The sequence below is a fragment of the Podarcis vaucheri genome (genome assembly GCF_965113315.1).
Source record: "Podarcis vaucheri genome assembly, chromosome: 7".
NCBI lineage: Eukaryota > Metazoa > Chordata > Lepidosauria > Squamata > Lacertidae > Podarcis > Podarcis vaucheri.
This window is the reverse complement of record NC_138765.1, coordinates 89707874-89735313: the sequence shown is the minus strand read 5'-3', so window position 1 is coordinate 89735313 and position 27440 is coordinate 89707874. Positions and strand designations below refer to the sequence as shown.

General features: G+C 43.3%; 2 protein-coding genes and 1 long non-coding RNA gene across 5 annotated transcripts in view; 1 reads left to right on the top strand and 2 right to left on the bottom strand.

Annotated features, from left to right (window-relative positions):
• Positions 1 to 14801, bottom strand: part of LOC309536508 — a 118086-nt gene extending 103285 nt beyond the window's left edge. For 2 of the 3 annotated variants that reach the window (XR_014221541.1, XR_014221542.1), the window contains exons 1-2: positions 14486 to 14779; positions 12394 to 13550 (exon numbers count right to left, since the gene is read on the bottom strand). This is a non-coding gene — a long non-coding RNA (uncharacterized lncRNA). Of the gene's footprint in view, positions 1 to 12393; positions 13551 to 14485 lie in introns of those variants that run through there. The other variant, XR_014221540.1, reaches the window with a different exon arrangement.
• A 97-nt stretch (positions 14802 to 14898) lies between these two features.
• Positions 14899 to 27440, top strand: part of LOC309536460 (histone H2A.V) — a 15322-nt gene continuing 2780 nt past the window's right edge. The window contains exons 1-3 of the mRNA XM_082230708.1: positions 14899 to 15055; positions 23162 to 23239; positions 27110 to 27223. Of these exons, the coding sequence (XP_082086834.1) occupies positions 15053 to 15055; positions 23162 to 23239; positions 27110 to 27223 (195 nt within the window). The 5' untranslated portion in view covers positions 14899 to 15052. The remainder of the gene's footprint in view (positions 15056 to 23161; positions 23240 to 27109; positions 27224 to 27440) is intronic.
• LOC309536341 (heparan sulfate glucosamine 3-O-sulfotransferase 1-like) overlaps positions 23276 to 27440 on the bottom strand; it is a 27925-nt gene continuing 23760 nt past the window's right edge. Inside the window, exon 4 of the mRNA XM_082230499.1 lies at positions 23276 to 24791. Coding sequence (XP_082086625.1) covers positions 24783 to 24791 — 9 coding nt within the window. The 3' untranslated portion in view covers positions 23276 to 24782. The remainder of the gene's footprint in view (positions 24792 to 27440) is intronic.

The window sequence follows — 27440 nt, the reverse complement described above, 5'->3', positions numbered from 1 at the left end:
CACCTTAAGAGGATGAAGGAACCAGGTTTCCATGTGTCAGATACACATGTTCCAAGCAAGGGTGGTAATAATCCCTTTATTGCAACTCTTAGGTAGCATATGGCTGTGAGGGCTCCTGGGGCATACTGCTTTAAAGGGAAGTCTTCTTTCTGCACATAACTGTTAAGTCTCTTTCTGCACAAAACTGCTCCATTTTGGGGAAGCCTTGCTCCTCTTTTCTCATGCTTTCTGAGAAGTTCTGCTTGTAGGCTTTTCCCTGCTTTTGCACACATTGTACGAACCTGCTCTTCACGCCTAGCTGACCACATTCACAGAACTTGATTATTACATTGTCTCATGCTATGATCAATCATTAAGTAACAGACATCCCAAGCTCATGGAAAACAAACTGTACCTGCTCTCCATGCCTAGCTGACCGCATATACAGAACCCGATTGTTATATTGTTTGTGCCAATTAATCCCTAGTTACAATTCAATTAGGAGGCTTCACGCCTGTCTAGTTCTGGCTCCGATTCTCAGCCTTCTCTCCATCAATGATAAATGATCACATGTAATCCCCACCTTTCAGATGTAATTCCCGCCTTAGTACTTATGTTAACCAATTACAAGTTTCTGTGTGTATGTATCAACCAATCAACCACAGGCCCACCTGGGGCAATGCTTGCAATATTCAATAAAATAGGCTCTCAGGGCCCGCCCTGACAGACGCCTAGCTACACCTGCCTCTCTCGTCTCCCATGATTTTTCATTCCTACATCTGGTGACCCACAACGTGCCAGATCCCTTGCGCAGCCGAAGCAGTCAGCCAGCCTCATACTTCACTCGACTGGAGAAGTCTTAGCCGGCTACACCGTGAGTATGGGGGGGGGGGAGCTTACAAAGTCCCAGAAAGTGCATGCTACTGAACTGCTCCATTTAGTCAGACAGAGAGGTGCAGGTGCTCATGTTTCTTTAAAGGAAATTGAACGTTTGCTATGTGAGATTGCATTCCAATGCCCCTGGTACCCTGAGGCAGGTTCCTTGGGGGTAGAGGCCTGGCAAAAGATTGGAAAAACCTTTTTTGAAGAACCCAGGGCTCCTATCCACTGTCTGCTAACTTGGCAGAAGTGCGCAGTTGCCGTGGCAAACTTAGGGCCCCTGGCCTCTCAGGCGTCTCCCACGGCTCCTGCACTTCTAACTATTGCAGACAATCCCCCTCCTTATCCTAAGCTTTTGCCTCCTGCACAATCCTGCCAATCCCTCCCTCCTTTGCCTGCTTCCAACCCATCCACCCCCCCTTCCCCCCCTCCTGCATCTGCTCATACAGGAGCTGTCCCTCAGCCCACAACCACCACCCCCATCCCCCCTTCCCTCCCTCCTGTGTTTCCTTTGCCTGCATCTCAGCCAACATCCACTTCCTCCCCTCTTTCTTCCCCCCCACTTTCTTCCCTCCCTCCTTCCACCCCTCCCTTGCCTGCTTCAGCTCCTGCCAGTTTCACGGGAGCTGTCCGTGTTGCACTTTCCCAGGCAAGGCAGAAAGGGCTCCTATCCTTAGAGGAAGAATCTGCGTGGGCTGGTGAAACCCCATCAGCTTTCCCTGTCTCCAGCTCAACCCCATCAGCTTTCCCTATTTCCTACACTAACCCAGGCACTGCGCATTAACAGGTGTTGTACGAAACCCTTCCCTATTCTGTAATGAGAGAATTAAGAAGGGCCATTGCTGATTCCGCTTTAAAATCCACTTATGTGACAGGAATGCTGGATGGAATAGCAACTGCTTCAACTGCAATCGCCCAGGTCATTTTGCAAAAGAATGCAGAGCACCTGGCGGTGGGGCGCACAGGAATGGTGATGCCAATAAGGCTAAACCTTCCAAGAAATGCCCAAAGTGCGGTAAAGGCTATCATTGGGCAAATCAGTGCAGGAGTTCGGGAAACTCCTTAGGGGCCCCACTCCCGGGCCAGGACAAATAGGGAGCCCCCCCCCTCCGCCGTTAGTCTCCACTATTAAAACCATCTCAAAGGATACACGCTCTGATTTTACCATCGACTTAATTAATCAAAAAACCAAAGACACTGTTTTACCTGGTGAAATTGTGCTTATGACCACCCAATTACCTCCTAAAGTCGCAGGCTTAATTTTACCAAAATTTTCTGCGACCAAAGAAGGAATCCAGGTTATTCCTGGTGTTCTGGATCCTTTATCCCATTCTTGATATCGCCGCTTTGTGAAATTGACTAACGATTGTGATGCTTTTGTCTCCTTTTTCAGTAGGTCTGAATATATCTCTTTAGCTGTTTTTCTCTTAGGAGTCCCTGGATTGGCTGTACCGAATCGTATGAACATTAATTCTTTAGCTTGTTCTGCAGAAGAAGCCCTGAACTTTACTTCACAAGCTTCTCACCTTTTGAATAAAGAACAGAGTGAATTTCACTATGGACTTTTACAAAATCGTTCTGCTATCACTATTTGCTGATGCTTCATCATTATGGCTGTGAAAAAGTGGACAACATGTGCTGTTTCAATATTACTGATAATTCCAAAGCCATCCAAAAGCAGATCTCTCATTTGACCTAATCTTACTTGGCTTCGTAATCTCTTTCAATATGCCCTTGTCATTATATGCATCTTAATTTTGTTATGTTGCTTCCTTCAATGCGTTCCTGGCCTCATAAGTCTTTTCTCTCGGCTTCTCTCTCCCCCTCAACCACCTAATAAACTCCTTGCTGCCTACTTTGCGAAATGGCAACACCAACAGTAAACCTAAGGTGAGATGTGGACGGATTTATTTTGGGCATGCGTTGGCAAACCACGTATCCCGAAGTATTCTTGTCCCATCGATCCTGGACGGACTTATTTTGGGCATGCGTTGGCAAACCACGTATCCCGAAATATTTTTGTCCCATCGACCCTGGCGAACTTATTTTGGGCATTTGTTGGCACACCACTAATCCTGAAATATTTTTGCCTTATTTACCCAGAATGCCTCGCAAACAAGAAAAGAAAGGGGGAGATAAAGGGAAGTCTTCTTTCTGCACATAACTGTTAAGTCTCTTTCTGCACAAAACTGCTCCATTTTGGGGAAGCCTTGCTCCTCTTTTCTCATGCTTTCTGAGAAGTTCTGCTTGTAGGCTTTTCCCTGCTTTTGCACACATTGTACGAACCTGCTCTTCACGCCTAGCTGACCACATTCACAGAACTTGATTATTACATTGTCTCATGCTATGATCAATCATTAAGTAACAGACATCCCAAGCTCATGGAAAACAAACTGTACCTGCTCTCCATGCCTAGCTGACCGCATATACAGAACCCGATTGTTATATTGTTTGTGCCAATTAATCCCTAGTTACAATTCAATTAGGAGGCTTCACGCCTGTCTAGTTCTAGCTCCGATTCTCAGCCTTCTCTCCATCAATGATAAATGATCACATGTAATCCCCACCTTTCAGATGTAATTCCCGCCTTAGTACTTATGTTAACCAATTACAAGTTTCTGTGTGTATGTATCAACCAATCAACCACAGGCCCACCTGGGGCAATGCTTGCAATATTCCATAAAATAGGCTCTCAGGGCCCGCCCTGACAGACGCCTAGCTACACCTGCCTCTCTCGTCTCCCATGATTTTTCATTCCTACACTGCTTGGATGGGCGATTAGTGTCTGGGGCACCAAAATGTCATGGGTCAACCTGAATAACGGGATAGGTCTGTCCCATTCACTTCTGGATACATGCTGTCAGGCCCCTGACTCAGGGGGTGGAACCAGTTGGCTCTGGCTGACTGGTAGTGGAAGCTGCAAAGATGCCTAACCCAACACGTCATCCTCAAGTGCCTGGGGATGGGGAAGCCTGAGACCCTCAAAATGCGGATGGACTCCAACTCCCATCAATCCCAGCCAGCATGGCCAGTGGTCAGGGACAATGGGAGTGGCAGTCTTCTCCTTATCTTTGCTCCTCCACAAGCATGCTGACCTCACGGCAAGGTTCCCTCTGATAGCCAGGGTTTCCAGACTGTTGTCCACGAACCACCAGTGGCCCACAAGCTTCATTCAGGTGGTCCATGGCATGTTCATGGATGTGCGGTTTAAGATGGGAGATGGCACATCCAGCGTATTAAACATTTGTCTTGGTTATTGTATTCTTGTGGCTTCTTTTATTTCTTATTTATTTATTTAATAAAAAGTATACCCTGTTTGATTGTTTTTTAAAAAGTGGTTTACAAATAATAATAATAATAATAATAATAATAATAATAATAATAATAATAATAATTTATTATTTGTACCCCGCCCATCTGGCTGGGTTTCCCCAGCCACTCTGGGCGGCTTCCACAGAAACCCAAAAACACTAAAATATCATACATTAAAAGCTTCCCTGAATAGGGCCGCCTTAAGATGTCTTCTGAATGTCAGGTAGTTATCCATCACCTTGACATCCGATGGGAGGGCATTCCACAGGGCGGGCGCCACAAAGAGAATAAAACAATAAAACTAGCAGTAAAAACAGCAAAAACAATATTTTAAAACATTTAAAAGAAAAAACCAGCATCTGAAACCAGTTTAAAACATACACCAACGTTATACACGTCTGGATAGGCAGGTACCAAAAAGAGAACAGGGAAGATGCCTCCCTGCTCTCAATAGGCAGGAAGTTCCAGAATGTTGTCCAGTGGTACCTCGCAAGACGAATGCCTCGCAAGTCGAAAAACACACAAGATGAAAGAGTTTTCCGTTTTTTGAGTCGTTCCGCAAGACGAAACGTCTTGCGAGTTCTTACGAGTTTGTTTCCTTTTTCTTAAAGCCGCGAAGCCGTTAAAAGCCGCTAAGGCGCTAAGGCGCTAATAGCTGCTAAGCCGCTAATAGTCGTGCTTCGCAAGACAAAAAAACCGCAAGACGAACGGATTAATTTCGTCTTGCGAGGCACCACTGTAGTTTATTGGATTCTATGGAATTACAGCTGCTGCTACAACAGGCAGAAAAATCATGAAGTGGTCTGCCAAGATCCTCAGCAATGTTCAAGTGCTCTAGGGTGGGGGGAGGGGATTCTGGGAACCCCTGGCCTAGATGCCCTTCTCTCAGATCCCAGATGTACAAGAACTAGTTGTGGTTTAATGGCCCTTTGCACACACCAAAAGAAGGAACCTTATTACATTTATTCAAATATTAAACGTCTGCATCTCAGCACTGAAAATAGTTTCTGGGGTTGAGCCCTGGTTGAAATTAAAATCTGAGTGATGATAAAAAATGGAGTCTCTTTATTTCACTTTAGCACAACAGGGTTATATCTAATGCAACTGATATTCAGAATGGAGTCATTGAGACACAGCTCAAAGTTATTGAACTTTTGATATGTAACTTCACTTATTTTCTTAAAATTGTGTTTGTTTTTAGAAATGAGAGTGTTTGCGCAGAAACCTTGCAGTTCAGATGAAAAGAATTGGGCTTGGAAGGCTGCCTTTGCCAACCTGGTGCGCTTCAGATGCTTTGGACATTCACAGACCCTCCAACATTCCTCAGATGAAAATAGGGGCTTTTCTCACTCCCCCAAATGACCCTCCTTGGCCCCTCATTCTTGTCTCCCACCCCCCACGGAGCATTTCCTATCAGAAGGGCAAGTGCCACCACAACTTCATCAATGGGGCGCAGCACACATGTCCTCCCCCCAGGGGTGCCGGCTTGAAGAAAATAAGGGGGGGCAGGTAAGTCCTGCCCCATATAATCAATTACATAACACGACACACAAACACCATTTGAATGGCAATGCCCATCAACGTTGTGGGGGGGCTGACACCCTTAAATATTTTATTGGGGGAGCCGAAGGGACCCAGTGGTGTAGTGGGAGGTGCAGGGGGCATGGCCCTGGGCGCAACCAGTTGCCCCCACACAGGCGCTGGCTTCTACAGGGATCCCTGCCCCACCCCAGCGAAGGCAGGAGAGCAGCCCAGGCCCACCATGAGTGGGCATGGAGAGAGGGAGGCGGGCAAGGGGCAACCACAACATGGCTCCTCTCTGTGGGCATCGGATGGATTTGTCTGCCAAGAGTCACATTGGCCAGCTGGGCTCCCCACTGCATGGTCAAGCAGGCTGCACAGTGTGCCCCCCCCCTTGACTCTGGTGGGGGGAGCGCTCCAGTGGCGGCTTATCCGCCCTGGGTGCTGGCCACCCACACTATGCCGCTAAAGGAACCTTGGCCCTTAGGGGTTGCCTCCTATGCCTTCACCGTGCTGAGAAAACCTCTCAATCCCTATTTTATTTTATTCTTTGGTAGATTTACAAAAATAAAAGCACACACCAATAAATAAATTTCAGAAAGGGGCAAGATGCACAAAGTGGACACACAAAGCATTCTTTTACAAAATGTCCTCTGCCTGCACCTCAGAGCCAGCCCATTATCTGAGGCGGCAGCAGCCTCTCCTTCCCCTCGCCCGTTCTCCAGCAGCTGCTAGGAGCTGCCCAAGGGAGGAGGCCAGCGGTGGCAGTCTTGGAGAGGCCACAGAGAGACCACGGGGTGCTCCCTCGCAGCCACCACCCCTGCTGCTGCTGCTGCCCAGGACAAGCACCAACTCATCTTCCTCCCTGAGCTTGGTGGCAGCGGGACTGACAGGGAAAATAGGGACATCCCAGGATCAAATCAAAAGCCAGGATGGCTTTCATAATTCTGAGAATCTCCCGGGGGGAAAAGGACACTTGGAGGGTATGCAGTCGTGCTGGCTGGGGCTGCTGGGAGTTGTAAGCCAAAACATATGGAGGGCACCCGGTTGGCAAAGGCTGGGTCAAAGCCTCTGACTAAAAGACAAGAGAGCAGCTGTTTCCCCCACCCCACATGCCTTCCCCACACTCCTTGGAGTTAACCTCCCATGTTCCCTTATATGCTTACAACCCACTGACTTGTTTTATGGCCTTCAGAATATCAAAGTGGAAAAGAACACCCCAAGTGAGCTGACTCAACAGGTGTTGGGGGGTGACCGTGGAGCAAATGTCTCTCCCCCTGCCTTCCACAGAATCCAGAACTTCACTTCCGCTTTGCTTGGGCTTGGTGGCCTTTCAGCTGCTCTCGTCCCTGCCCTGACCTTTGATGCCACGGGGCTTTGCCGCAGATACTGGCTCCTCTCCCAAAGGGGCAGGTGCGGCAGAATCCTCTGAATGCAACCTATTGTGAAGGCCTCTGGCCCGACAGCTAGCTCTGGCAGGATGCACAAATGGAATGAGCCGCAAGTTATGCAGGCGGGTTCCACAAGGCTGGCTAATGTCAGCTGGGAGAAGAGCTTCGGACAGATGGAAGCTCCCCATGGCGGTTCAGTATTGTTATTTCCTAGTGAATTCTCTTCAGCTCTCATGCAGGGGTAGAAACTGACTTGGAATTACTAGGCTGCAAATCCTGTGCCCATTTACCAGGAAGTAAGCTGCACTGTAAGCTGCACTGAAATCAATCTGTCCATAATTTATTTACTTAAGACATTAATATATTAAGTCATTCACATTTCTAAGCAGTGTACAAAAATACAGACCACAGAAAACAAAACAATAAAATAAAAGGTTTGTCATAAAACTGAACACTATCTTAAAATGCCCGCTGGAGCAAGAAAGGCTCAGTCTTGCACCCCCAGCAAGAAGGGGGTCTGTCTGATCTCAGTTGGGAGAGACTTCCACCTGGTTGAGCTCACCACACAGAATGCACAAATTCTGGGAGCTGGGGGCCGCACTCTTCACTTTGAGGAACCGCCAAAAGAGACTCTTCACAATATCTCAGTGATCGGGATAAGAAATAAGGTGGTCCTCAAGATATCCTGGACCCAAATTGTGAAGGGTTTTGTAAATTAACACAAGAACCTTGAACCTGGCCCTGTAGCAATGGGACCTGCTTCAGAGCAGAAATGCTTAGGACTGCTCTGTTAGGACTTTGCACCTGTAGAGTCTCATGCTGTTGAGAATCTTTGCCTGGAAAATGTTAGCAATGGTGTGAAATAAGAGCTGACACAAATATTTGCAGGTGTGTGAAACTTGCTGAAATTTCTAGTTTTGGTGCTCATTTCAAACTCAGCATTTTACTTCATGTTTTTTGAATGTGAAAGTTAGCCTCAGATTAAAGTGCTTTATACTTGTTAGCATTGTTCTGGCAAGCATGAAATATAAAATGTCATAAGCCGTCAGTGGCCAAGTATGGAATACTAAGGCATGACATCTATCAATTTATACCCGGCATGGTATATTGACCAGAGTGTCCGACAGAGGCAGGATGAAAGCATAATTTTAAGAAGACCAAACTTGGATGGTCTCATGCCCATCAGTTTGGAAGCAAATGGAGCCATGTGCTTAAAACACACCATAAAACAAAGGCTGACACTGTGAGGGCCATTGCATACTTGCACTATGGCTCTGGGAGTGACTGTGCTGGGGGGATGGAGATGGAGGCGGGAGGGCAGGGAGACAACTAGAGCGCGGAGCTGAAAGCCACCACTTCCCCTTTTCTGAAAAAGATGCGTTAGGAAGTTGGCAGATTAACGCAATGCTATATACAATCTGTATACAACTACTCCGCTTGGGTCAGGAACAGACCTGACAAGCTAACACCTTTAGGATATATATAAAAAATAAATAATAATAATAATAATTGTCCAGTAGCACCTTAGAGACCAAATAAGTTTGTTCTTGGTATAAGCTTCCGTGTTCTCATATCAAGAACAAACTTAGTTGGTGTCTAAGGTGCTACTGGACAATTTTTTTAAAATATATATATATCTATTTCTACTGCATCAGACCAACACGGCTATCTACCTGAATCTAGAACCATTATTTATTTAATGGCAATTATTTATCCATTTTTAAATATCTATATCTCATCCTTCCACTTAAAGAAAAGTATTCAATGTGACTTGTGACACACCTTTTGATAGCACAACCATGATTAATAAAATTTATCAATATATGCAATCTCACTTTAAATTTCTGAAGTGTTGATTTGCCCTCTAGTGGACAGATGTACAACAGCACCTTATTTCACAGGAGGAGGGAATTCTTAGGAAAATTTGTGACAGCTCAGAAGAAGGGACAGAATGACTTTTATAGAATTTAGACTATATTAAAATTAACATAGAGGGACGCAGGTTATGCTGTGGTCTAAATCACAGAGCCTAGGGCTTGCTGATCAGAAGATTGGTGGTTCGGATCCCCGCAACGGGGTGAGCTCCCGTTGCTCGGTCCCTGCTCCTGCCCACCTAGCAGTTCAAAAGCACATCAAAGTGCAAGCAGATAAATAGGTACCGCTCTGGCGGGAAGGTAAACGGCATTTCCGTGTGTTCGCCAAAAGCGGCTTAGTCATGCTGGTCACATGACCCGGAAGCTGTACGCCGGCTCCCTCGGCCAATAAAGCGAGATGAGCGCCGCAACCCCAGAGTCGTCTGCGACTGGACTTAATGGTCAGGGGTCCCTTTACCTTAAAATTAACATAATAGCATTCAACAGAGAGAAATTTAAATTTATACATTTAGGCAAAAATCAGGTGCATAGTTATAGGGTGGTGGAGACTTGGCTTAGCAGCAGAACATGTGAAAAAGATCTCAGAATTATAGGAAATCTCAAGCTGAATACGAGTCAGCCATGAGATGCAAATGCAAAACAAGCCTAATGTGATTTTGTCTGCATTAAGAGAACCATAATTTTGAAGTCGTGGAAAATAATTCCACTTTATTCTGTCTGTTCATACTTTAGACGGGGACCTGCTTTAGGCACCATATTTTAAAAAGAATATAAAGGAACAGGTTCAAAGAGGGGCAATGAAAATTATCAGATATGTGAAAAACAAGTTCTATGATAAATGGATGGGGGAGCTAGGTATATTTACCGTGGCATAAAGAATAATCAGAAGGCAGTGCTCTTCAGAATTGTCATATAGAAGACTGGCATAGCTAAAAGATAAACATGTTCCATCAATGGGTATTAATGACATTTGGTGTCTAGTGGCTAATTATAATGCAGCATTCCCTGTTGATTGTCTCATCACTGCTGTTTTACAAAGCCACTGTGGTTTGTTTGTTTTTTGCATACCTTCTTGGTCTAATTTAATTATCACTATCCATACTGTTCACATTTCATTCCCACAGCAACCAACTTGATGTGGAAAATGTTTCTTGATGGGAGAAAGTTTCAAAAGCTTTGCTGCAAGAATGTAACATAAGAAAAGTCTGCTGAATCAGTACAATGGCTCATCTCTGTTCACACCACCAGATGTCCTTATTTGAAACCAAGCAAAACCTGAGTACAACACTATCCCTAAATGTGAAATGTAGATGTTTTGCCCCAGTGTGCATCAATTTATACTTGCTTACTTTGAATTGCATCTGCCTAATTCTGGAGAGATCCTTTTGGAGCTTTTTGTTTTTACCACCCTGATTGTTTATTGGAGCTTAATTTGATTATTGTTGGGATAGGTTGCAGAGGCCGGAACCTTATGGTTGGAGTACTTCATACTCCTTCCTCTCAGCTTGTCATCTCTAGGCTGCAATGCCCTTTCTCCAATGTCGTCTCCACGAAACGTAGCTAGTATGTTATCAGCATACTCATCCACCGTCACTAGCCTTGGATCTGATGGGGTTAGATCAGGGGTCTGCAACCTTTAAGACAAAAAGAGCCACTAGGACCCGTTTCCGAAGAAAAACAACAACTGGGAGCCGCAAAACCATTGCGACATTTAAAGCATGCGCGCCGCTGCCCTCTGATCTGACAGCGGGCGGGAAGGTGACATTGGGACGGTGCGTGACTAACGCACGCACCACCCCCATTGCGACGTCACAGCCAGTACAGCGCCCGCCACAGTGGGGAGTGTCGGGGCGCACAATGCGCCTCCTCCCCTCGCTAGTATCCACCCCGGAGCCGCGGCAAAGGTGTAAAAGAGCCACATGCAGCTCCGGAGCCGCGGGTTGCAGACCCCTGGGTTAGATCAAGAATGGAAAAAGACTCCTCAATGTCCATTTCCTTCTGTCTCTTTCTACTCTGGGGGTGGGTAGAAGACACCAAAAAGAGCAAAGGTAGGAAAAGATAGAAGAGAAGGAAGAAAAAATCATGAAAGAATGAAAGAAGTAAAAAGGACTTCCAATTCTCCGTCTGTCAGTTGCATATGGGGCATTGTGTCCATGGTTGGGTGCTAATCAGGAGTTACATCCAAATTAGTGACATGCAGCAACAAAGGTGCTTGGTTGGCTTCCTAATTTAGTTCAGAAGCGTGTTTCATGTATCATAACTTGGGACAGCCTCACTATTAATGACTGCATAAGTGCAAATACATCATATTAATGCAACAGCAACATAGCCATCCTATGCTTCCAAGGAAGACCAACACTTCAGCAAAGTGGTCTGGTAAGACACCTTTTGCTGGATATATCTTTATTCAGAAGTTAATCCTGCAGAACTCTGCACTCCCTAGGCATGACTGCCGGGAATAGGGAGTTTCTGTGCATAGTGCTTTCCAGAGTGTCCAAAGCACTTCCCTTGCATTCCTTCACTTGTATACTATCCCACCTTAAAATTGTTGCCTTTTTATTGAAGCAAACCACCTCAAGTGAGTTTCCCCCTCCATAATGGCAGCCTGTAAATATTTTAAATAAATTAATAAGTTGAGGTGCTGCTCTTCTGTTTTTAGGAAGCTTTGCAAATATTTCCTTTTATAATTGAGAATTTGTTATAGAGTTGTTTTTGACAGAGCTAGACACAGAACAGGAGGTTGTAGCTTAGTTGGTTTGGTTTAATGAATTAGTTTGAATTATTTACCCTTTTTAGTTTTATTTTTCCTTTTTAGTTTTATTTTTGTTGGTGTGATAAGTTGCCATGATGTATATATGGAAAGTTGGCATATAAACAATTTAACTGTATAAATAATAATGGGGGGCGGGGAATATTCCCACCCTGTGCATGTCAGGCAGAGGCTGAGAGTTTTATGTCACCTCTTATGTGAGGTGAAATTCAGGGTCTCCCAATTCCCAGCTCTGCCCCTCATCTGGCAGGGTGATATAGTGGGCAGAGCATCACACTAAAACCTGGGAGACCAGAGTTCAAATCCCCACCTGGCCATTAGGGCTGTACATAAAAAACTTTTTTTCAAAATGTCTGTTCCAAAGGTCTTATCTTACTGCAATAGGGATTATATAGCTATATCTAAAATTTCATGCATATCAGTTAATATCTTGACCCTCCTCCACTGAATTGAAATTTCAGCCTTCATGATATAGGAAAACGGCCAAGTAAACAGCTATTTTCATCACTTTATGACCAAATCAGCTTTATTTTGCAGGAATTGCATTTTTTAAACGAACAATAAAAGATGCAGAATACAAATTGATACAACACCAGCACTTTTTTTAAAAAAAACAACCCTTTTAATGATGATAGTATTGACGTTTAAATCCAAATGTGACTCATACGATCCTATAACATTATTATTTCTACATTTAAGCAACTGGATACGTGAATATTGAATACCAACTTTTATTATGACATAACTTAATACTAATAATGACATGTAAAGTTACATTTACATTACTTCAAGAACAAATTAAAAAATAAAGCTTTGAATGTGAACTATTTTTGGACAAAATCCTTCGATTCCTGTTTCTGGTATTTGGCCCAATTCTCCATTAATGTCTTTATAGTTGCATCACATCACTTCATACCAACTACATTCTGGCTTGCTTTTGTCACCTCCTTGACAGCTCTCTCCACCATTTATGTGTGACACTTAAATTTAGGTCTTAATTAATAAGTCTTAAAAAATAAGTCTGAATTATTTGCAGGACAAATATCTTCCTCTATTGTTTCAACTTTATCTTCACCACAGTCACCAGTATCAACAATATCAACATTATCAGCAGCAACAATTTGAAAGTGAGATTCTCATTGTTGTCATTCCTTTGCAGCCCTGGTTCCCTCTGCTTTCTTACTTAACTCTTTCTGCTGTTGTTTCCTGGTAGCCTTTATCCACTGTACTACTTATGGTCATCTTCCGAACGGATCGCTGATCTTTGAGAAATTCACTCTCTATCTTTGGCACATTCTCATTGTCAACAACTTCGAACAAACAGGAAATTCCTTTCAGAAACACATCTTTCTTATTTTTGAAGAAGTCTGAAAGATCATAGGGATTTGGACACTTTGGATTCTTATACCTTCTGGCAGCTGGTATTCTGATTATGCTTTGACGCTTTTCATACACTTTCAGAACACGGGCCTTAATTGTGTCTTTTCGGACTGTTGGTATGGATGCACGTTTGTAAACACTTTCAACTTTCGACACAACAATCTCTGCAATAATAGAATTGTCTGGTTCCTTTTTTGCAGAGTTTTCAATCATCCATTTTTGTTTCTCATGCAAGAAGCACTTAGCAATATCCAATTCTGTTGGAAGTACGCTCACAGGCAAATCGGCCGGCTGACCAAACGCCAGTTGATCTGTAGATATTCTTGTGGCTATTGATGGTGAAGCTGCCATTATCTAATAGTCTATTGCTCTCACTCCTTAAATGTCTTTCACTTAATACAGACTGTCCTCAGACTCTTCAATCAAAATATTAGAGTTGCACACCTGTGAACAAGACAGAATATTAATATTTTGAGATAAAATAAGAGAAAAACATATATTGAAAATAGCTGGGATAAAGGAAATCATATTCAGCATCTTGTTCTTAAAAAATACAATTCCTACAAAATAAAGCTGAATTGGTCATAAAGTGATGAAAATGGCTGTTTACTTGGCCGTTTTCCTATGTCATGAAGGCTGAAATTTCAATTCAATGGAAGGTCAATTTATTAACTGATATGCATGAAATTTTAGATATAGCTATATAATTCCTACTGTAGCAAGACCTTTGCAGCTGACTTTTTTTTTAAAGTTTTTTTATGAGCCACCCTACTAGCCATGAACCTTATTGTAATTGGGCCACTTGCTCTCTGCCTAACCTTCCTCGCAGGGTTGTTGTGGGAATAAATGGGGAGAAGCACACGTGCCCCCCTATTATTACTCCTGTAATAAACCGACCAGATACTTTTTCAGCTCACAGGACGCCCCACCAAGCATGTGTATGTATAGAAGGGCAGGACAGATAGCAAGGATGCAATGCGTTGCGCATTTTCCTGGGAGCAAGTCTCTCTCACTTGACGCTACACCTGCGTAAAGCCGGACCGGGCTGCGCCGAGGCGCTGGGCGCCAAGAGAGCCGTTTCCTCAGAAGGACCTTGGTGGGGCTTCCTTGCACGGAAGAAGGCGCGGCAGGGGGAGCTGCTGCTGCTGCCACAGTTCTACTCTGCCCTTCATCCAACCGAGGATCGCAGGGCGGCCGACAAGAGAGGCCTTTGCCAGGGGCTCTGCGTCAGAGGAAACTTTTCGCCTTGTTTGTGCAGTTTGGCGGGGGGGGGGGGAGAGTGGAAGCGCCTCCCCCTGATGTCTTCCGTTTTCAGACGAAATAGAAGGCGCGATTGTCTTATGGCGAGACTTAATGAGGTCCGCAGGCTAGAGACCCACCGAGCGCTCGCCTCGAATATGAGGGAAAGAACACCCCCCGCGCGCGCGCGTGCGCAGGCCGCCACCTCCATTTTTCTCTCTCCGCGCAAACAAACAAGCAGGGGAGGGGGAGAGAATATGGGCGGGAAACTCTTTCTTCCCGATTGGTTCAAAGTGCTGTTACTCAGTTGATACCGCCTCTTGTACGACCGCTTTTGTCGTTTACTGGTCAAAAGGGTAGTCACTCCACACTCTTCTCTCCTACGCGGAGCGACGCTTGTCCCGCCCCCTTCGCTCTCTACGTGCCGTGTGCAAAGGAAGAGGGGGGTGGGGGGTTTATGATTGTAAAAAAAAAAAAACCAGCCGTTAAACGGACCGCGGGGCGGAGCTTACGCGAGGAAGTAAGAAGCAGTAATTGGATTGGTCAAGGCGGGAGGTTCAAACTAGCATGGCTTGCCCTGATTGGTTCGCGGTGGCCGCGGCAGGCCAGGCTCCCTCCTCGCGCTCAGGCGGGTTATTGTCTGTCGACTTTCTGAGGCGGCTCTAGCTCGGAATCGGGACCGGTCCTCACAGGGCAGCGACGGAACCATGGTGAGCGGGGAGAAAGACTAAGGACGCGGGACAGGGGGAAGCGAACCTCGCGGAGAAATAGCTCCGGACCCCCAGGCAGGAAGACCTCGCGGGGTCCCGACTTATTTCCAGCGCCGGCGCCAAGGGAAGGGTGTCGGGGGCGGGGAAGGACCCGAGCAAGTTGCGCTCCCGACTCCTCCTGAGGCTCAGCAAGCCTCCGCGTGTCATGGGGCAGGGACGCGTGAGCTGGAACCCCCGTTGGCAAGGGCTGGTGGGGAAGCGAGGGATGACGCTGCCGCCTGCCTTTATTTTACGAGGCGCCTTGGAAGCCCCGCCTCCGTCGGGGCCTCTTCCCGCTTCGGAATGAGTGTACCTCGTTCTCTGGGGGTGGTGTTTGTTTTTTTAAAGGAAGGTGTGAACGCGCGAGATGCGAGTCTCAGGCGGATACTCTTGGTGGCGGCGGGATCCGAGAGCCGCGCGCAGCAACTTCCAGAGTCGGGGATGTGCGCGCTTGGTGGCAGCCCGGGGTCTGCCTTGTGTCACGTGTGAATCCTGGCTCTGGGAGGAATCTTGTGGAGCATGTGCCATCTTCACAAACGGGGCGGCTTCTCCCGACCCAGGCGCGCCCGAGGGCCCTGGCCGTGGGTCACACTGACAGGCAATTGGAGGTGATAGGGGGCAGCTGCCAAGCGGTGCCAGCAGGCCGGCTCGTCACCACCTCCTCGCCTCTCTAAGGCGCATCTGGGAAGAGATTTCCTAGCAACGTAATGCTGTATAAACGTCAGGCGCTCCGGATTTATTTCCTGACGCGGGCTTCAGCTTGAGTCTGACGGGTCCCGCCAGAAGCGGCCCTCGATGTGACAGCCTGGCGCACTGGACTCCCTCCCTGCCTGCCGCTTGGGGAAGTGGCCTTTCTGCTCCTCCCCCCTCGCCAAGTCAACGGGGTTGTAGGCGAATGACGTCTGAAGACGTGCTGCCTTCCAGTGCAGCGTGAGCTTATGCGTGTTTACTTAAAAGCAAATCCTACTGATTGCAGGGGACATAACGCCCATCTTAACCATGTTTAGGGCTGTTTAATTGGCGCTAAGTCCAGTTGGTCTCAGTGGGACTTCATTTTTATAAAGGCTGCAAATGGGCAGTTGACACTTCCCGCAGGCTAAAGATTAATTTTAAGATTCACTGCTGATGTGGTTGCAGTGCTACTTTAAGGTTTTAGTTTTCCAAGCAGGAATTTTTAAAAGTATTTTACTTAATGGTGAGATACCTTCCAGTGAGCAGGTTAATAATAGACAAGGAGTTATCACTTCTTGCTTTGGCTGCAAGTGACTTGATCTGTTCTCTTTGTATTCAAAGTTAATGTAAACTGTTAAAGGATACAAGATAATTTATATATTCTTGTAGTTGAATGCCCAGTAGAAAAACATTTTAATCACGGTTATTTGCATAATAAACCTAAGGTAGAGAATGTCCCAGTAAGATGGCACTGAAGTTTGCCTGTCTGGTTTAAAAGCTATGCATGTAGAGCTTAAAAGTTTTTCTGGCAGATCTGGCAATTATTATTCATTCTGCTCTGTTCTTCTATATCAGTTGGAAATAACTTAATATATTTCAATCTTACTTTACAAGTCTGCAGTAATCAAGTTTGATATAGCATTCTAAATTCCAAAGAAATTGCTTGCAGTTTGTTAACTTACTGTCTGCATGCAGTTAGCATTGTGTCCTTAGAGGAATCTCGGGTAAGATTCTAACTGTTGACTGTTTTTGTCCCATAATATAAATATAATCTTAAGCATAGCTCATAGGGAGCATTGAACTTGGGGCAGCTTGGACTAAACAGGCTTACCATAGAATACAGGGCTCATCTTTTTTGGTGCAGCTGATGTGACTGGGTAAATAGTTAATTCAACTGCTGAATATAATGTGACAGGACTGATAATTGGCAAAATTACCAATTTTGGTTTTATAACCCATTGAGCCTGACTTTTATTACATAATTGGCTTTCATTTTTCTTTAAAAAGCTATAAACTAATAGTAAAGTCAGTCTTTCAGCAAGCTGTAAGATATATTAAAAACATTTTGTACTCTGCCTTTTGATTAAACATGTTTAATACGGCTTAAAAATAAATTAAACAGTTCAATACAGACACTATAAAAATAGTAAAACATTGAGAAGTGAAACCAACACCAGGATTTTAAAAACTAGCAAATAAGGTTTAATCTGGTGATGATTTAGTTCCAGGTAAGCCTGTTAAGATATCCCTTAACGTACACATCCCCTAACACATAGCTTTGCTTGTACAAGATACATTTTGACTCAACAGAAAATTCAAATTTAGTTTTGAGAAGTCTTGGGAAATATGGATATAAAATATACAGCTTATTTTTTTAAAAAATAATGTATGGAGACAAGGGAGCAGCAAGACATTAACTGCAGTTAAAATGCCCAAACAGTTGGCAAGGTTCTCAGTATGTGCAGGTGTTTACATGCAACACCTACCCATATCTGAGGGTTGCACACAAGCGATCGTCAGGAATGAGGAGCCTGCGTCTGTCGGCTCCCATCAGTCTCAGTCAATATGACCAATGATCAGGGAGATGGGAATTGGAGTCCAACAACATCTGGAGGGCAACAAGTTCCTAATCCCCTGGTTTATGCAATATGTGAGCATCTCAGTGCTGTGTCAACAGCTTTTGAATAGCTATTTGCCTCAGGTTGTGAATATGCCCCATTTAAACAAGTGGTTGTTTTGGTGCAGGGTTGTTCGACCTGACACGGAGGTAATCTGAAATGATTATTGAATGAAATAGTCTTAAATCACATGTTCATAAGTTTCAGTAGCATTTAAGTGAACACAGTCTAGTTACGGCCATGTAGTTAAAAGGTACTGTATTTACATGAATCTAATGTGCCATCGAATCAATTTTCAAAACCTTGAAACCAGAAAAGTATTTGCTGGTGAATGTAAATGTGCCATCAAATCTTATGCACGCCCTAAATTTTGGAACTTATTTTAGTAAAAAAGTGTGCATAAATACGATAAAATATCTCTCGTATTATCATTTGGCATCTAGACCACTTTTCCTTCTTCAATAAAGTAAATAAAAATAATTTCCTTTGCTAAAAATACATATGTGTGTTCAGTTAGATTATCTAGCTTGATTGGAGTCTCTTAATTGGCTTATCAGTACGTAACTTGAGTGCTAGGGTCCCAAAACCAAGTCCACATCCATCATTGCTCCTGCTGTGGTACATCACTGGCAGTGTATTTGACATAGACTCTGATCCATTGTATGTAAAGCTTCACTTGGGCCTGTCACAGCTTTTCTCCTTTGATTACTATCTGGATAAATGGGTCTGGCATATGTTGTGTAGACCATATGTTCTCTTGTTGGCACTAGAGTTTTACATTATAAAATGCCCAGATTATTAACATTCCTTAAAATATAGGGTCAAAACCAAGTAGTCTAAATTATTCACGTTCCTTACCTTATTCCATGTGTTGTTGTTTAGTCGTTTAGTCGTGTCCGACTCTTTATGACCCCATGGACCAGAGCACGCCAGGCACTTCTGTCCTCCACTGCCTCCCGAAGTTTGATCAAACTCATGCTAGTAGCTTCAAGAACACCATCCAACCATCTCATTCTCTGTCGTCCCCTTCTCTTTGTGCCCTCCATCTTTCCCAACATCAGGGTCTTTTCCAGGGAGTCTTCTCTTCTCATGAGGTGGCCAAAGTATTGGAGCCTCAGCTTCACGATCTGTCCTTCCAGTGAGCACTCAGGGCTGATTTCCTTCAGAATGGAGAGGTTTGATCTTCTTGCAGTCCATGGGACTCTCAAGAGTCTCCTCCAGCACCATAATTCAAAAGCATCAATTCTTCGGCGATCAGCCTTCTTTATGGTCCAGCTCTCACTTCCATACATCACTACTGGGAAAACCATGGCTTTTACTATACGGACCTTTGTTGGCAAGGTGATGTCTCTGCTTTTTAAGATGTTGTCTAGGTTTGCCATCGCCTTTCTCCCAAGGAGCAGGCGTCTTTTAATTTCGTGACTGCTGTCACCATCTGCACTGATCATGGAGCCCAAGAAAGTAAAATCTCTCACTGCCTCCATTTCTTCCCCATCTATTTGCCAGGAGGTGATGGGCCCAGTGGCCATGATCTTCGTTTTTTTGATGTTGAGCTTCAGACCATATTTTGCGCTCTCCTCTTTCACCCTCATTAAAAGGTTCTTTAATTCCTCTTCACTTTCTGCCATCAAGGTTGTGTCATCTGCATATCTGAGGTTGTTGATATTTCTTCCGGCAATCTTAATTCCGGCTTGGGATTCATCCAGCCCAGCCTTTCGCATGATGAATTCTGCATATAAGTTAAATAAGCAGGGAGACAATATACAGCCTTGCCGTACTCCTTTCCCAATTTGGAACCAATCAGTTGTTCCATATCCAGTTCTAACTGTAGCTTCTTGTCCCACATAGAGATTTCGCAGGAGACAGATGAGGTGATCAGGCACTCCCATTTCTTTAAGAACTTGCCATAGTTTGCTGTGGTCAAGACAGTCAAAGGCTTTTGCATAGTCAATGAAGCAGAAGTAGATGTCTTTCTGGAACTCTCTAGCTTTCTCCATAATCCAGCGCATGTTTGTAATTTGGTCTCTGGTTCCTCTGCCTCTTCTAAATCCAGCTTGCACTTCTGGGAGTTCTCGGTCCACATACTGCTTGAGCCTTCCTTGTAGAATTTTAAGCATAACCTTGCTAGCATGTGAAATGAGTGAAATTGTGCGGTAGTTGGAGCATTCTTTGGCACTGCCTTTCTTTGGGATTGGAATGTAGACTGATCTTCTCCAATCCTCTGGCCACTGCTGAGTTTTCCAAACTTGCTGGCATATTGAGTGTAGCACCTTAACAGCATCATCTTTTAAAATTTTAAACAGTTCAGCTGGAATACCATCACTTCCACTGGCCTTGTTATTTGCAGTGCTTTCTAAGGCCCATTTGACTTCACTCTCCAGGATGTCTGGCTCAAGGTCAGCAACCACACTACCTGGGGTGTACGAGACATCCATATCTTTCTGGTATAATTCCTCTGTGTATTCTTGCCACCTCTTCTTGATGTCTTCTGCTTCAGTTAGATCTTTACCACTTTTGTCCTTTATTATGGTAATCTTTGTACGAAATGTTCCTTTCATATTTCCAATTTTCTTGAACAGATCTCTGGTTCTTCCCATTCTGTTGCTTTCCTCTATTTCTTTGCATTGCTCGTTTAAGAAGGCCTTCTTGTCTCTCCTTGCTGTTCTTTGGAAATCTGCATTCAATTTCCTGTATCTTTCACTATCTCCCTCGCATTTTGCTTGCCTTCTCTCCCCTGCTATTTGTAAGGCCTCGTTGGACAGCCACTTTGCTTTCTTGCATTTCTTTTTCATTGGGATGGTTTTAGTTGCTGCCTCCTGTATAATGTTGCGAGCCTCCACCCATAGTTCTTCAGGCACTCTGTCCAGCAAATCTAAATCCTTAAACCTGTTCCTCACTTCCACTATGTATTCATAAGGGATTTGGTTTAGATTGTATCTTACCTGTCCAGTGGTTTTTCCTACTTTCTTCAGTTTAAGCTTGAATTTTGCTATAAGGAGCTGATGATCTGAGCCACAGTCAGCTCCAGGTCTTGTTTTTGCTGACTGTATAGAGCTTCTCCATCTTTGGCTGCAGAGAATATAATCAATCTGATTTCGATGTTGCCCATCTGGGGATGTCCATGTGTAGAGTCGTCTCTTGTGTTGTTGGAAAAGCGTGTTTGTGATGACCAGCTTGTTCTCTTGACAGAACTCTATTAGCCTTTGCCCTGCTTCGTTTTGATCTCCAAGGCCAAACTTGCCAGTTGTTCCTTTTATCTCTTGATTCCCTACTTTAGCATTCCAATCCCCTATAATGAGCAGAACATCCTTCTTTGGTGTCACTTCTATAAGGTCTTGTAAGTCTTCATAGAACTGGTCAATTTCAGTTTCTTCAGCACCAGTAGTTGGTGCATAAACTTGGATTACTGTGATGTTAAAAGGTCTGCCTTGGATTCGTATCGAGATCATTCTATCATTTTTGAGACTGCATCCCAGTACAGCTTTCACCACTCTTTCGTTGACTATGAGGGCCACTCCATTTCTCTTACGGGTTTCTTGCCCACAGTAGTAGATATGATAGTCATCCGAACTGAATTCGCCCATTCCCGTCCATTTTAGCTCACTTATTCCATGTATAAGTTGCCAAATATTTTCTAGGTGACTGAAGTTCATGAATGGAACTCTACACCCTCTTGGCACTTGTGTGGTCCTCAGAAATGTAATAAAAACCTGGATATTTTATAGTGTAATCCTATGTATAGTGGTACTTCAGGTTACAGACCTGCTAACCCAGAAATATTACTTCAGGTTAAGAACTTTGCTTCAGGATGAGAACAGAAATCGTGTGGCGGCGGCAGGAGGCCCCATTAGCTAAAGTGGTGCTTCAGGTTAAGAACAGTTTCAGGTTAAGAACGGACCTCCGGAACGAATTAAGTACTTAACCCGAGGTACCACTGTATTTTTATTCAGAAGTAAGTCTTTAAGTGTTCAGTAGACCTTTTACCTGGGCAAGTGCTTAGGAATGTAGCTATTGGTTCAGCTATTGGGAGACCGCTGCCTCAGGAGAGTGAGGAAAATTCTTAGGGATACCCTGGCCAGCACTTCTTTAATCTCCTACCTTCAGGCAGAAGATACAGAAGTATAGTCAGCCGCACCAACAGGTTAAAGAACAGTTTTTATCCGTGGGCTGTTGGGCTGCTGAATGGAAAAAAATAGTGGTGTAATTGACTTCTAACAAGCACACAGAGCGCAAACAAGATTGAGTGTATGTCGGGGGGGGGCTCGTTTAATTTCAGTGCACACAGGTGGTGTAGAGACAATAAAGGATTATTATTATTATTATTATAGCTTGTGAAAAGAGAGCTTCTAGCTTTCAAGATTCCCAGAAGCTCTTTGTGCAAACTTAATTTGATTTGAGTATTATAGCACACAACTAAAGTCAGCTTGTTTGTGAGCAATATTTTTAATCCTGAAAAGTGTGTATAATCTAAAACATTTAGTTTCAGGATTTGAAACATCCTAGAAAATATGTGAAAAAATACACAAATCAGTGTAGTTTGCATTAAAAAAATTCTGATGTCCCAAAGAGACATCTAATTGAGCATGTTTATTTCACTTGCATTTGGTGAACAAAATAAAAAAACTTTGAAACTGCCAGACTTACCTAATAGAATTTGTAGTTGTCAACTACATTTTGTTACTATTCTAATGAATTTATAAAACATAACACTTTCTAGAAAATTTTCCATCCCACACCACTGAGATGTATTAAAATGAAAAACTCCATATCGGCCTGTTCACACCTGTGTTTGCAAACCACTTAACAGCTTTACATGTTCCTCCTTATGCATGAGATGATTTGAATGTGCTTCTCTGTGAACTAGGCTTCATGTAGATACAGCCAATAGCTGTCATTCTAATTACAGTAGCACTTCTGGGACTACCTTAATAATGCTGGCCACTGCAAGTTGTATCCATGCATCATCTGTTCACATGAACATGTCTTCATATGATATTGCATGTAGAAAATAGCTGCTGGTTCATTTTTATTAATATCAGGCATGTATGACATTTTAAATTTGTAGATCACCTCTTACCATTTGGTAAAGGATGGTATAACACCCCCCCCCCAATAAATTAAATAAACTAGGATTGTAGCCCTAATTAGATTTAGTTAAAAAGTATACGGTATTTAAAAGTATGCTTAGAATTGTGGCCCAATAGCTTGTATACTCTACATATTGGCATATTTAAAAGCAATTTAGAGTCTTTTGGTTCTTTTAAATTTCCTTCTTGCACTTGTTTTAACAGAGAATGACCTGAAGAACAAAATTGCATTCTAAATATTCCATCAAGACTGCATGTTTTGAATTTATAGGAGACCTATAATTACATTTTTTTACCTCAACAGCCATGTATTATCAACAGTGGTGATAAGATAGGATTTTAAAAGCTCTTCTCCTTTCAGCTGACATGTTCAGCAGTAGATCTAGTTCATGTTTTTATTTCTTATTTAGGCTGGAGGCAAGGCTGGCAAGGACAGTGGAAAGGCTAAGGCAAAGGCAGTGTCTCGCTCACAAAGAGCTGGACTTCAGGTAAGTTCATTTATTGTAATAACTATTGCAAATGCCCAAAGAGCTACCAAAGCTTTTGGTTTTTCTATGGAAAAGGTTTTTCTATGGAAAAGGGGGCCAATATATTCCGGCAGCCTCCCAGGTCTTTGCTGCAAAAATATTAACATAGCTGACATATGGCTCTCAGATCTGCAGCTTCTTAAACCTTGCTCCCTTAGAATCATTCCAAACTAAGTTCTATCGCTATCCCTTCTTGTGTGTCTAACATAGCTGTCCGCCTGAAGGTCCGGCAAATCCCTGTTAGCGCTCGGATATGGATTCTGAAGATCCATTATTGGTTAAAACTTATCTTTTTCCCTGTTGGGTTGGCACCCTTAACCCTGCTGGATTTCTACCAATCCAAATGGAAAGCTACACTGCATGAAAAGCTAAGAGGCTTGGGGTTTTCCCCACAGGCCCTGATAGCTGTAGGTTATCAGAAAGCTAGAGCAATCCGCCAACAAATTTGGGATGTGGAACTGCAATGTCATGTGAGCAAGATGAATAAACACCCAGTAATAAAAGATAATGGGAGAGGATTTCCCCCAGCAAATTATTTGTCAAAATTACAAATACCTAAATACAGACGGTAATTTACCCTCACTAGATTCAACATGCTGCCATCTGCCTTATTGCAGGGCAGATTCAAGGGTAAACCATACGCTGGACGAGTCTGCCCCTGCGGCTTGATGGAGGTAGAAACTGACTCTCATGCCTTGTTACGCTGTCATTTTTATGGGGATATACGCTCAGTATTTATTACCCCTGCTTTGCAAAAATCTCCAAATGAATCTGAACTTCAGTGTCTAAAATCCTTGGTAGAGGACAAGGATCCTGAGATCATGTTAAAGGTAGCCAAATTCTGTGTGATTGCCATAAAACTTAGGGAACAAGCTATGCTATCATAATGATTAAGGCCTTAAATGATAATTTTAGGTTATATGTTAGTGACTAAGTTTTAATTTATATATATTTTTAACTGTATTGTCCCTGTTATACCTAATTGCAAATTCAAATGTATCCCTATCATGTTTTATTACTTCCTTGATATTGTATGTGGGCTGGAACTGGTCTGTGACCGAAATAATAAATTTGTCATTCGAAATAACTATGATGTATACTGTACTAGCAATCTTCAACTAGTCCAGACCCAAGACCCACCTTAGACTCCCAACCAGGAACATGGGACCCACTTTCACAATTTTGTGTTTTAATATTATAAACTGCCTTGTGATCCTTGGATGAAAGGCAGTATTATTATTATTATTATTATTAGTTTCATTCTTGATACTTAATAATGCTAGCGTCTCACCACATACCATGCACCAATCTGCTTCATTTCTCTTTCTGCTTATGCCTTCTTCCACATTTTCTTCTCAGAATTTTTTATACTTTCCTTTTCTCACCTTCTGTATCATTTCACCTCCTATTTCTTCCCTCTCTATCTCATCTCACCTTACCTTGCTTTCTTCCACCTTGTATCATCTTTAATTCAGTTCTGCATGATTCTTGTTCCAACCTAATATCAACTTGCCTGAAATAAAAATGGATAGGATTTCTGGGAAAGCTTTACCATACTTAGAACCTAATATAGGTGGCAGCTGTTATCTGTTGCCCCTTGGTTGTATGATGAAGTTTGAGGAACCTCCCTAGATTCTCCCACACTGAAGAAACATACAGTTTTAGTTGTAAAGGAAAACAAAAAGGGTTCCTGACAGTTAGCAAAAGTTTTGTCATTTTATAAGCCTTTTAAAAATTCAGTTAAATAAAACTAATTTTCATTCCAAATCAACCCTGAAATATTAAAGTTGTAGTCCTGTGCATGCTATTTGAGGGTAAGTTCCTTTAAATTAAGTGGGCTTTACTTCTCAGTAGACATGCATATGATTTGTACATTACTTTAATTAAAATTAACTTGGTTCCTCCTTCCCTGGGGAGCTGAGTCTCCCCTCCCGTTACTGCATTTTTTTCTGTCACCTTCCATGATTGCCTTTCTTTCCCTCTCTCACAACCACCTGTCTCTCTGCTCTCTCCTTGTGCACATTTCCCTGAAATCAGAAATCAGGGTCGTAAGGCAGTTCCATCTCTTATAAGAGGAGGAAACACAAATCAGACCATCTGCACATTAAGCATTTTCTAGCAGGAGTTACATGATGCCCCCTTACAGTCCATTGACTTTCAGCCTGGATCTTGACACTAGTTCTCTAGTTTCTGACCTATTCAGATTGTTAGGGGCATGCTGTCTCAGCTTTAGCCTAAAAGACTGTTTCTGGTATTTTTAACACCAGGTAGATGTGTCGTAGAATTGAACATGCTTTGAGTAGCTAAAGAGATATTGTGTTTTCCCCTAATCCTTACTGTAAAGTGCTCTGACTACAACCTTTAGCTATATTCAGTGTAAACTATCTTTCCTAAGTCAAATGAGCTCTTTACTTCCCTTTTGCTGAGATCCAAAAACTGATAAGGATAGGTCTGGTACATCTTGGATATCTAGAGCATCCTGAAGTCTTGTATTGACCACACCTGGGTTTTGGTGTGGTGTTTTGCAATACTGTATTATTCAGAGAAAAATCTTTTGACAAGCTCAGTTTTGGCAAATGGTTCATTGAATGCATTTAAGTATAAGAGTAACAGATACAAGATAATTATCTTAGTAGCCTTCCAGGTAATATTCCTGCCATGGCCATCTGTAGAGTAGAAACCATTAGACACCTGAGTTTTGGCAGACACAGCCTTTAATAATAGCTAGTGATACTGCCATTCATGAGAATCTCTCATCAGAGCTGCTATTTCAGTTCATAATGTCTTAATGCTCCTGACTAATATGTGGAAATCTTGTTCACTTACCTATAAATCTTGTTAGGAGCAAGACCTAACCCACCAATATCTCATTTAGAGGCCATGGGAACCAATTGAGTCTAGCTTTGTAAAATGCTAAGTGAGCTCTTGGGGGCTGTCATCTTTTTGGTCATGTTTTGCCTGTTTGTTTAAATCATGTTTTCCCTTCTCCAGCTTGTTTGCCATTTTGACTCTTTTTATAATCCTAAGTTTTTGACTTGTTTGAGGTTTTCCATGTGCTTCCTCTGGCTTTGGCAAATAAGCACCCTTCCCTGTGAGGAAGTTACCATTTTTTCCTGCCTCTTCGACCAGAAGAGGCAACTCTTCTGTCTTGTCTCTTTCTTCTGCCCCCAACTTCCCACTCCTGGCAAAAATCTGTTGTTGTTTTTTTTGTTGAGTCATGTGTTTATTTAAGGAGAAGTTAAGCTTCTTGTATTAAGGAAAATAATAGTGTGTCTGATTGGTCAGCTGCAGGGACTTCGTTGTCCTTAGCCTTTGCCAGTTATTTGAATGCTTGCCCAATGAACATTTTTAGAATTTTATTAAATTAAGAATATAATACCATATACACTGTGGAAGCTGTTACACTGCCTTAAGAATAAGACACACAGCATACTTTCTAGCGCTGAAAATTTGTTTTTACATTTATGAATGACCTCATGGAGCTCATTACTGGTTTGCAAGCATTCTCAAGAAGCCTGGTGCCAGGCAGTTTGGCCTGTGAAACCTAGCTTGAACTGCAACGCAGACCGCATCACTCCCTCCCATTTCCAGTTTAAGATAATGCAGTGCAAGAACTGTGTGTGACTTGGCATTTGATGACCAGTCTGTTAAAAAACAAAACTGCAACTCAAATCCTGACTCTAGTTCTATTAGATGAGGTGCCTGTATTAAATGCGCCCTCTCTCTCTCTCTCTGGAAATAGTTCACTGAACCAGATGTCAGAATTAATTACCTTTGGAAGAGCAGTGTTGGCTTTGACCATGTATGCTGAACAGGTCCTTCTGCTTTCAGTTCCCAGTGGGTCGTATCCATAGACACTTGAAGACTCGCACCACAAGCCATGGACGAGTTGGTGCTACTGCTGCTGTGTACAGTGCTGCAATTCTCGAATACCTCACTGCTGAGGTAGGTTCTGAAAATTGATCTTGTTTGACTATGATCTGAATGTAATCAAAGACCCAGATAATAGATTGGTCTGTGGAGCCTGGCAGGAACCTCCAGAGTAGCATAACCTAGCTGCTCCTGCTCTCTTTAAAAACCTGTGTTTTAGCTGCCCAGATCAAATAATTCTGCAAGAGCTGTAATGGTTAACATATTCTATTGATTATGTTTTATCTCTGGC